A 12,402-nucleotide genomic window follows, 5' to 3' on the forward strand; every position below is an offset into this window, starting at 1 on the left:
TGTTTTCATATTTCAAATTTTATCATACCCGGGATGTCTATTAGACTCTAGTTTGGATGGATTTAAGTGAATTATTTCTAAGAATTACAGGTTACTATAATACAATATAAAATGCCAAATTTCCATGCAAAATAATGGTACCGCTTTCAGCACCTAAAATCTGAAATAATCATACCGCCAGGGAGGTTAAAGGAGCAAACAATATGCTGCTGATATGCTGCCTTTGAAGATTCTAGGCTCAATGGGACTTCAAGAAGGAACATGCCTTTGTTTTCATCATTCCTTTGATAACTGATAGTTAAGTATTCCATATAGAAGTATTCTGGTACTTTCAAGTACATGTCATTGGCTTTAAAATAATCCTTATATCAGATAATGGCCTAATATATATATATATATATATATATATATATATATATATATATATATATATATATATATATATATATATATATAAAACGCATTGGTTCTAAACAGTTGTAACTTTATAGTTACATATATAATATCATGATTGAAATAAAAAATCAAATGTATTATAATTTGCTAAAATACAACCAATAATGAATTCAAATATAGATAAACTGCATCATGTTCCAAAATCATGTTGGGTATTGAATAGATGTACAAGATACAATTTAACATATAACTAAAGATAAGCAGAGATTCAAGTATGGTTATATACAGTATGACAACAACACTTAGGAAAGGAGACTCAGGGCATGTCCTCTGGGTGTCAGGGTCTAGAAATAGCCCTGATCATGGCACATGTTAAATTGTTTTATTTTTAATTTGTAGGAAGTAACTGGTCTGTCAGAGTTCCACACAAAAGTGGAAGCTCAACGTATCCGTTTCCTTCCCCCTCTCCAGTGCCACATTTGGCACTTGGGGGGGGGGGGTGGGTACCATTTTTTGACAAGTACCTGTCCCCGCTTCCGTCGGACCTCACTGTAGCGAGGTACGTCAGAAGTCCTGCGCCCTCTTCCTCCCTCCCCTGCCACTGGGTCAGTAAGAGAGCACAGCACACTTTGCCCATGTGCAGTAGGTATCTGGCTGTGAAGCCGCAAAGCTTCACTGCCAGTTTCCCCTACCGCCTATGGCGGCGGCAACACCCGAGGGCTGATGGAAACATCAACTGGGGTGCTGACATTGCTGGATTCCAGGACAGGTAAGTGTCCTATTATTAAAAGTCAGCAGCTACAGGGTGTGTAGCATCTGGGTTTAATTTTTTTCGTGTGGGGCGGAACACCACTTTAAATGAAGGATCATTGTTCCCCTATCAGGAGCAAAGGTTTACATAATAACAGATATGTAGGTTTTGTAATAGTTTTATGGGCACGTGATATTATTAAAATAACATGTTTTTTTTTTTTTTTACTTCCAACGACAAATTCTAAACTAAGCTATACTGTATTCATTAAAATTTCCAAAGATTAGCTGAATCATTTGAAATTCAAACGTTGAGTAATGTACATTTTATGTATCAAAATATGTTTTATTACAATCAAAATAATTTTTATTACCATGTTATAGAAAGTATTTATGAAATAACAGAGAAAATACACTTATATCAGATGTATTTAAAGTTTCTCTTCATTCTAAATTAATCTATTTTTTTCCTATTTGTTGATATCAGCATTTTTTTTACATGTTGTTAAAAGTATAATGGGATTTTGAGCTTGATGTTTCTTTAAATGTTTTGCAGTTTTAGCTTCCTTTGATTTTTTTGGTAATCTTTCTATCCTCTCTTCATCCAATCTTTCACAATCATTTCTTATCAGGTCTGCTGCATTTTTTTATACTTCTATAATACTTTGTGTAATATCATTTGCATCTACAAATTTTAATTCCAATACCCTTTTTACAGGTGAGTGAGCTTAATATAAGAAACCAGATTTGACTTAGACTGTAAAAAACACATGATTTTTTTTAAATTAATTTATTGTTTCTGTGCTTTCAAAATTAGTTTTAGATTTCCAAAATATCTTACACATCTTATGTGTCTATTCTAAATGATAATTGTATGTATCACTCATGTTCACTTATCCAAGTTATCAACAGTGCAATAAGCAATGAAAAGGGTGAGTTTGAAAATGGACCGCCATACCTAATAAGGAACTAAAAAGCCTTTATAAAATTAAAGTAGGATATCCTTCCTAGAGTGAGGTGGAAGACATTAATAGTCATGAACCATTTGTACAGAGGAAGAAGTATAAAGGGGTTTGAAGAGAGGACAGAGATAAATGATATCTATTTCAAATGAAAAAGAAAAGGGGTAGAGAATGAACTCAATAAAAATAACAGGTGACATAAAGGAATGGTAGAGTAGTGTGAATGATGGTGAAAGGTGTGGAACATGGAGGGGAGGGAGGTCGAAAGCATGTATTGGGATAGCGAGGAAAGAGATGGAATAGAAGGTGAGTGAATGATGTGACAGGGGGTGCTATGATGGTAGGAGTGAAGGTTTCGAATGGGTAATTTATAGGAGGAAGATGGACTTGGTACAGAACAAATAATTGAAACATTGCGAATATATTCTCTCTATCCTCTCTCTGTATTTTTGTATATTAAATGGGGTGGGATGGGAGAGAGGGAGGGGATAAGGGTTGTTTTGTATGTAAAGATGCTTAATGGGAAAAAAAAAATTGAATAAAAATTATAAAGTAAAAAAAAATAAAAAATGAAAGTGAATCTAAAAAGCCCAAACTTATTATTTTAACTATGTATGTCTCCACAGGGGAGATCCCCCTTCTTTTTTTATCTTCGTTACCATTGTCACCAAGACTAAATGTAAATTAAAATCCAAAATTATAAATTGTTACTGGACTAGGACTAGTAAGGAATCCTTCCAATTAAAACACTTGGTTTCAATACATTGTTCTGCATTCCTCCGAGACAGGAAATGAAGGAAAGCCCCCCCCCCAATGTGACACAGACAGAAAAAGGTTTTGTCATTAGATATATTTTATGAAAATAAAATAAATTAATAATAAAGGGATATAATATTCTAGGATATAATTTAATACACCACTATCTACCCAAAACTGAAAAACTGAAAGAATTTACAATTCAAGGTCACAGGACGGTTGACACATAGTGGAAAGCGAGGAAAGCTATTCATAATGACACAAAAATGTGTGGTGGCAGAATGAAATTTTTGACTAAAGTGAACACATATATTACAATGACACTCAATAGAATTGATTTACTAAAAGCAAATCAGTGCTTCCATTTACAACGTATATCCGATTACATGCAAGGTGGGAAAAAATAGAGAAAAACAAACTGTATTTTTGCTGGAAGTCAGCAGAGCTTCACCTCATTCACTAGGAAAAATTCCCTTGCAAAGCGAACAGCCCACTTGTCTGTAGTAAATCAGCCTCATTATTTATTTATTCTATATGACATTGACATATGGGTGCCAAATTTCTAATGCCCTGTACACATGGTCAGACTTTCCGACGGAAAATGTGCAATCGGATTGTGTTGTCGGAAATTCCGATCGTGTGTGGGCTCCATCAGACTTTTTCTGTCGGAATTTCTGACACACGATCTGGATCTAAAATTTTCCAACAACAAAATCCGATCGTTTAAATTATGATCGTGTGTATACAATTCTGATGCCACGCATGCTCAGAATAAATTACGAGACGAAAGCCATTGGCTACTGGCCTCTTTATAGTCCCATCGTACGTGTTGTACGTCACCTCGCTCTGAATGATCGGATTTTCCAACAACTTTGTGCACCGTGTGTATGCAAGCCAAGTGTAGGCCAAAATGTGTTGGAAAAAATCTGACGGATTTTGTCGTCGGAATGTCCGACCGTGTGTACAGGGCATAAGAACTTATGAGCAAAACCAATATTTGGATATGTGACTTTTTTTTTGGTTTAGTAAGGTAAAGTAAAACATGTGGAGGGATACAAAACACTAAATAGAGAGAATCAGGCTCTCACAGATCAAAGATGTTGAAGTATACATTTACAGAGTTAATAATCTTTTAACTCTTAACTGTGCTTTTTCAATGAGGCCACCTAGTTAACATTCATACTTGACAAATACAAATCTAACTGCTGGTTACAATGTCTTGTACAAGGGCAAGAGTATATGGATAATTGAAATATAAATATATGTTTGTTTTACATGTACCCACAAGAAAAGGCACTAATGGTAATTATAGTAACAACTTAAATTGAAGACGTTCCAGTAAATAGCATTCACATTTTTCTGTGCAACTGTAGCGAAGCTGTATATAGTAAACATTCAAATTGTGTAATGAGGGGTAAATCTGACAAAATATTATCAGGCTTACACATTTAAACCTTATAATAATCATATAATCTTCATTCGGTATAGTGTTAATTGACCGATGATGTTATATCAGGGACTACACAACAAGCTCTGCACTACAGAGATAGTAATAAGAGAGATTAAATATTTCATAGTAGCAAAAGGGTCTAATGCAATCATCTTAAGTGTTTGTATTTGTTTGATTGTTTAAGGCATTTGTGCCACAAGACACAGCTTAATAAAAGAGCATATAATAAAGGTCTAAGCTTATCTAACAAGTCTAATTGTAGATGTACAAAACGTGTAATATTCAAAAACCTTATAGAGGTTTTAGCAGAAAGCAAATACCTAGGAACTGTTCTTAAAAGGCCAGTCTGTCCTAAACTAAGGCTCAATCATTGTCTTTTAATAGCTCTCAATTCTAGTATCAAGATATTTTTGCTTCGAATGCCTATTCTAAATTATGCAGATGTTTTATGGAACTCACTCTCTATTGAGGAGAATGTCACATTTTAGTTACATTACAGAAAATGTAGCAGATGCAATAAAACTGTTGACGCTACATAGAATCTGAATAATAATAATAATAATAATAATAATAATAATAATAATAATAATAAACTCCCCTTGCTGCAATAGTACAAGTCATATTACATGGACGGTTGAGTCGGAGTCAAGAACCACAGCAGATACTTGATGCTGCATTAGTCCCCCCACAGGCACAATGTAAGAAGCAAGGGGTGAATCTGCTTATAACTGAAATGAAAGATTTAGGTGGGTTTAAATACCTATTTAAAATGCAGAATAGCTAGCGAATGCCCCCTTTTTCCTTTTTTTTTTAACAGAATTTATAAATCCCTCTAAATAAGCCAAACTCCTATCCCTTCTTCACACTCAGAAATACCACTCCTCTGCAGCTGGAAAGGGCTTGGAATGTCTATACCAGGGATCCTCAAACTACGGCCCTCCAGCTGTTGCGAAACTACACATCCCATGAGGCATTGTAAAACTCTGACATTCACAGACATGACTAGGCATGATGGGAATTGTAGTTCCTGAACAAATGGAAAGCCATCGTTTGAAGATCCATGGTCTATACCATGGAGAATTATTTTGGGAAAGCTCACAGGTTCTCTCTGATTCTGAATAAGTACAAGGGGATTTGAGTTTAAGATCTCCCACCAGTAGAGGGTAGATGGAAGCTCCTGGAGACTAGAGGTAGCATGAAACATGCAAGATAGCTGTAACATAAATGGATATATTTTCTTTTGGTTTTAGAATGGTAGGTGAATTTAAATGCCATAACATTTGTTTTTTACTTTGAGTGATAATGATTACAATACATGCGAACAGGCATGTGTGTCTGTCACAAATCTTTTTTTACTGATGCCTAAAACCATGCTACAGATGTTTAGGCCTAAGCTTTTTTTCTATCAACAAGAGCCCCCCTAAATATCACCTATATGTTACGATGAATATATTAATTCTTCCCTCTTCTCCTCTTTCTAGTTTTTAAGTCAGAAAAATATGAAATACTATATTAACATGTTTGTATTCTCCTTTTGATCTAGCTGATGCTTATTTGTAAAACAAAGATTGTGGCATATAGTTAAAAATGGATGTAAAAACATTAGTTTAATAACATGTAAACAAAAAAAGGATTGACCCCATACCATAAAAGTTTTTCCTAAACCATTAATTTACCTTACCTCCTAATTCGTACAGCAAACCTGAATAGCCCTTAAGGCCTCATGTAGACTGTACGTTTTTTGACGTTTTTATAGTAGCTGTTTTTGGCTGTAGACTTTTTTGTACAATCATTAAACTCTCCATCATGTTATCCTATGTGTCTATGCACACATAGGCTGTTATCAGCAGTTTTGGGCAGTGGTGCCTTTGAGCAGTAAAAAAAACTCAAAATTAGTGGGTTTTGAGAGACGTTTTTCAGCTGTAAAAATGCTCTAACACTGATAAACGCTGATAAATGTTGATAAATGTTCAAAAACGTCACTCACCAGTGTTTAATGTTTTTGATCCAATGAAAAAAAAAAACACAAAAAAACGCTAATGCGGGAAAAAAGCTATAAAATGCTAAAAACGCTATTGCAAAAATATTGAAAAAAGCTGAAAAAAGTTGAAAAACTCACTGCAAAGCTACTGCCGTTTTTATAATGTTATTTTAATGTCCAGTGTGCATGAGGCCTAAATCTCAATATATGGAGTGCTAAATATTTCTTATATTTTGTCACTTTACAAGTTATTTTACACCCTTACAAATACACATTGAGGTGACTAGCCTCAGGTGATACACATAGATTAAACAACTCCTCCTACATAAGTCATACCTGTTTATCTGCAGTCTTATCAACTCTACAGCCTTTAAAAGTACATAATGTATACAGCTTGTCTGTGCTTTCAGAAAGCAGAGGGCAGGGAGTTGAAGTTACACTCTACAGAGCTCAGAATCAGCTGATTGGAGGGAAGGGTTACACCCCCTCTGCACACAACACACAGGAACAGAGCAAAGGCTGTCAATTGTGGGCTTTGTGCTGGAGCTCCCTCCCCTAACACCTTTTGACCTCTTGGTGTCAGGAAAACTTGTCAAAATGTGACTCATGCAGATAACAGAGGAATGAGGCAGCAGAGAGAAATGACACTTAATGCTCTGGATTATGACAAGTAGACACTATAGGGGATATGCCTTGTTCATATTTCATCTCAGACGTTTTACAACCACTTTCAACCTAACCTCCCTTAACAAAAAAACAAAACAATCTGTCACCTTAGTTAATTGGTGATGTTTATTCAGTTTAGCCAATATTCTGCCAGAAATATGTATTAGTCTTGAATAAGAATACTGCCAGTTCAGTAATACAAGTTATCTAAACAACACTCAGTTTCTGTTATTCCCACAAGATCATGAATGTAATTTTATTTTTAAAAGTATGGTGATTACTCAAATCTTCTCAACAGGTTTGAGGAAGGCTCAAATCCTAGCACCATTATACAATTCTGCCACTGTTGCATTCTCCTGCATGGTGAACTTTCTAATTTACCTGCCTCCCAAATGATCAGAGAGCATAACTGCATCTACAGTAAATATATCCTTTAAATACTCAGGGAAAGAGAGCTAGAGGTCCACAAATTCTTGAAGAAAAGAGCTAGGGCTTCAGATCAATAGATTGACATAAAGAAGAGAAGAAAGTCCTACTTACTCACGAGATTCATTTCACTGTCTTCATTCAGAACAAGCTAAAAATGTTACATCTCAAGTAATAAATTGCTTCAAATTAGGATAATGATGAATAATGCAACTGTATTTACACATGCCTTTGGCATTTTATATTAAAACTCATCATGTGGATGATGATTTTAGTTTCCATTAAAGTGGTTGCACACCATGTACAACCACTTTTACGTACAGGTAAGCCTACATTAAGGCTTACATGTAGGTGCTTGAAATATCTTCTAAGCCTCCACGGTTTAGGAGATATTTAGAAAACAGTGGAGTGCCAATGACTACAGTGCATGCACACTTTGGAAAGGGCACATAATCTAATAGGGGTCATGCCGTGACTTATGGCTCCCGTGCGCACGCACAGGAGTGATGTCACATGACTCCGGCCAGTCAAAGAGCTGGAGTTCACAGCCCCAGAAGGAAGAGGGGTTGAAGATGGATGCTAGTGGGGACAACGCCGACATTGCAGGCTTCGGTTTCGGGTAAGTGATACATAATGGGCGACTATACGATGCAAAGTAGCCCATTATGCTTGATCTTTGCAGGGAAATAAAGAGGAAGTAAAACCCACCTGTGTTTACTTCCTCTTTAGGTTATTACAACAGAAGCCAAGTGTATAAGTGTTATGTTATTTTTATATTTAGAATACGACTGCATTTTTAAAACCTTTTTGCCATTGTATAGATAATACTAAAATTAATTTCCTATAATTTATGCAAAAAAAGATTTAAAAAGTTCATAAGGCTGGTCATAAATTGTACTGGTAAAACACAATAGCAGTACTAAATAGCTAACACACAGACACTTCAACTCTAATCTTGATTTTTTTTAGTTAGGATAAAATCTGGGACTCTCAAAACGTCCTTTAGTACATTGGCTTGTTATATTGTAATGTAAGAAATGACTAAAGTACACTAACATTTAAAAACAATTATTCAAACATTAAAAATAACTGCTTTATTTGTCATGCCTGCTTAAGAATATGCTGAATCATTTATTTATTTTTCAATGTTTTATGATGTCATTTGTAGAATTTACAAATCATGAATAACAATCTATGGATGTGCAAGGTGAGCTAATGAAAACTGAATTTGTAGAGGCATCTGTGGAGTTTTTACGGGAGCATCCATTTAAAGTTGATTCGCTGGATGCAACTCTTTTTTTGTGACTGTGAATAGACTTGGAGGTTTCACCATCATTTTGGTCAAACACCACAGTCATGCTTGATTCCATTCTGGAAACTGTGTACAGACTGCTCTGCCTTGTTGGGTGGAATCGGGTAGACTTTAGCTCTAGTTCATCATAACTGGATACCTCTATAAATGGACACCATCTGAAAGCTCTTTTAAAGCCAGCTCGGAACCTAGATTAAAATAAAGATAGTTTTAGAAATGGTAAAAAGCACATTTAATACATACTAGTTGATCCACAAAATCCTGCACATCTACTAAAGGCAAATATGCTGTTTATTTAACAGGTGATGTTGCAATTTGGAAGTTTTCTCCAGAGCTTAGTGAATATAGTAAAACTCCATGTAGCAAACAATACCCAATTATGTGCAAGAAGAATTAAGAAAATGCATTTTGTGTGCACATGACTGAAATCCAGCAGATCTTCGCCTCATTCACTGAGCTCTGTGGAAAATTGCTTTGCAAAGTACAACTTCCATTGTAAAGAGAACAGCCTATTTGACTTCAGTAAATCCAACCCATTTTTTTTATTTATTAGTTACATATATTGCTGTCAATTTACACAGTGCTTTTCACATATATATTGTGCATTCACATCAGGAGCTTACACTCTTAGGTCCTTAACTTGATTTCATTCATACAGTACATATGCTAGGGCCAATATAGACAGGAGCCAGTTAATATGCCAGCACAGCTTGGGAGTGTGGGAGGAAACTGCATTACTTGGAAGAAACACAAACAGGCACAACATGCAAACTAGACATGCAATAGAGACAAAGCAGAGCTCTCCAAGGGAACACACCCTGGATCAAATTAATGGAATCCAAATGTGGGTGCTCTGGCTCCAAAACTCTCCTCTAATCACTGGACGCAAACAGATAGTAGGAAGAGCTGGCAACTCCAGAAACCCTCTTTAAAGACTTTATTGTAGATACAGTCACTCTTGTATCTACAATAAAGTCTTTAAAGAGGATATCTGGAGTCTACATCTTTTCCTACAACATGCAAACTCCAGACAGAGAGTGCCCTTGTTGGGATTTGAACCTCGTGCTGCTAGGCAGCTTCTCTAACCCAATGTGTGCAATCATTATATTAATTATTCTATTTATCAAACGCTATGCAATACTGAAAACCTTATTTCAGAATTTACTGCTTGCTGAAGACTTTGGGTTACTACAGATAGAGTTAACAGCTGTTTATTGAGTAAGACCACATGTTTTTATTTATTATAGACAGTTCATGTCTGCAAGGTGACAGTGCCTTCGAAAAAGACATTCCCTGACTCTATAAATTCACCCTATCTGTGCTTCCTTGCAGCATCTTTCTAACTTTCAGTTGGTATTGGGATTGTCAATGTCAGCACCCAAGGGAAGCATTGATGTCAATACTTTTATCAGATGACAGTGCTCTGGTCTAGAGATTGTCAGTAGGTGCCATCATAGGGGAGCAAATCACAGGCTGCTTCATACTCAGAATTGCTAGGGATTCACACTGCAGAGGAAAAAGGAGCTGCAGGGGAGGATATGTAAGTATGTGGGGGTCAGGGAGACCTTTCCAGAGACATAGCACCTTTCTCTGCATGGATAAGGTGGCAGTGCTTCTTTAAAGCGAAGTTCCAGTCATATTTCTGTTTATTAAAAGTCAGCAGCTACAAAAAGTGTAGCTGCTGACTTTTAATGAAAAAAAACACTCACCTGTCCCATGATCCAGTGGTGCACTCACCCGTGCTGTGTTCTCCCCGTGTCCTCCCTCGATGGTGCCAGCATTCCTACTATGGGCACCCTGCTTTTACTGGTTGTGGCTTTGCAGTCGGGTGACCACTGTGCATGCACGAATGGCGCTGTGCTCTGTGACTGGTCCCGAAGTCTTCTAGGAACTGTCATGTGTACCAGGAGTCTTCGGGAGGGAGATCTTCCGCTTCCAGTTGCCTAAAGCGACCGTAACCAAAGTGGGAGCAGGTACCTATCAAAATAGTGTATCTGCTCCCCCCTCCTCCCAAAAATTTCTGTTTCACAAACATGAGCTGGGGAGAGGCCTTAAAGCATAAGTTCCACTTTTTGGGTGAAACTCCACTACTAAGTATAAAGACCTTTACATGTGATAGCTGATTACAACTGCATTGGTCTCAGTCCTCCTTTAACTGCAGTATGATAAAACTATATCACTGTATGGATCAGTGCACATACAACAGCCTTTATCCACTACATCTAAAACAAATTTATTCTACAATCTATAACCGGCATATAGCAGGATTTCACAAATATCATGCTTTGTTGTAAGGCAGTAAAATAAGTCTATGTCATTGTACTAGTTCAATCAAGTGAAAATAGAGCCAAATCAAGCCCCAAAGAGCTTCTATGGAAGCTGACAAGAGGTTTATCCCTCCACTATAGGATTTATGTTTTTGAATAACAAATGCTTTTCCTAGTTGCTTCATATTGCTTCTGTGCTACCACATGCTGATGTATTACAAAATGAGTATGGATACTTTCTTTACCTTTACGCATTTTATTTAATTTTTTTACTGGATTTTATTTTTTTATAACAACAAAAAAAAAAGAAAAGAAAAAACTTCAATATTAACACTTTTCTGACTAGCTGTCATTGATGCCTAAGCCAACTTTAATACCATCAGCATGCATGTTATACTGGTATCTATATAGCACAGACAATTTATGCAGTGCTTTACATATTGTATCTTCATATCAGTCCCTGTTCTCAAGCAGCTTACAATCTAAGGTCCCTACATCATATAATACACATACTAGGGCCAATTCAGACAAGAGAAAACCACCCACCAGCATTTCTTTGGAGTTTGTGATGATCCTAGTGCTGCAAGGCAGTAGCAATAACCACTAGGCTGTCAAATGTGCAAAAATAAATAAAAAAATATTTTTTTTTTCCATTTTCTTTATATATTATAATTTATTTTAATGCTGTAAATGTACTTGGAAATTGCAAGTATTAAAGAGATACTATCATTTTTTTATACCACATAGTGTATTCATGGTAAAACCTATGGGTTTGAGGTTTGTGGTACCGGCGAATTTATAGGTTAATCCTGTGGATTCTAGGTTCTTTTTTTTTTTTTCCAAAGGTTTTTATTGAATAAAGAAGGGGGTACATTAACAGTAAGTATACATGAAGATATATGGGAAAAAATACAATGAACACATATTGGTATGGCCCATATGGATTCTAGGTTCTAGTACCAGTGAATTTATGTGTAAATATGTTAGATCAAATTATAAAGAGCCTATAATGCTCTTTCTGCCCTAATGAGGGCTTTGGTATGTGCTAGTCCACACACTATGAAATGTTGGATTCCCTGCAGCCATTTCTCAGTGTGTTTTGAAACAGTGTAGGGAGATATGACATTCTGTGTAGTTAGCTGCTATACTGTTATAAAGTGCAATATTGTACTAATTCATTGCCAGAAAATCTTTTATTTATATTCAATCTTGCTGACAGCTGATGACTCAATGGTTATAGAGGCCGCTACAACCGGTGTTAAATTACCACAAGTTTTCACTAGTAATGTACTACACCATTTCATAAAATAGTGCATTCTGTATTTTGGTAGCATTTTTTGTGAATGACAATTTTTTTTTTTTTGAAAAGTGCTGAGAGGTATTTTATCACATTTCTTAAAGTGGTAGATCACTTTGTAGCTGGAGCCCATTGTTTT

At 36.0% G+C, this 12,402-nt stretch overlaps 1 protein-coding gene across 1 annotated transcript in view; it reads right to left on the reverse strand.

Moving 5' to 3' along the window:
- Positions 1 to 468: 468 nt before the first annotated feature.
- The window catches only part of TACR3 (tachykinin receptor 3), a 333,651-nt gene continuing 321,717 nt past the window's right edge, over positions 469 to 12,402 (reverse strand). Inside the window, exon 5 of the mRNA XM_077476657.1 lies at positions 469 to 8,887. Coding sequence (XP_077332783.1) covers positions 8,566 to 8,887 — 322 coding nt within the window. The 3' untranslated portion in view covers positions 469 to 8,565. The remainder of the gene's footprint in view (positions 8,888 to 12,402) is intronic.

This window comes from Lithobates pipiens, unplaced genomic scaffold (assembly GCF_037356315.1).
Source record: "Lithobates pipiens isolate NorthernLeopardFrog02 unplaced genomic scaffold, aLitPip1_a1.2 Scaffold_13, whole genome shotgun sequence".
NCBI lineage: Eukaryota > Metazoa > Chordata > Amphibia > Anura > Ranidae > Lithobates > Lithobates pipiens.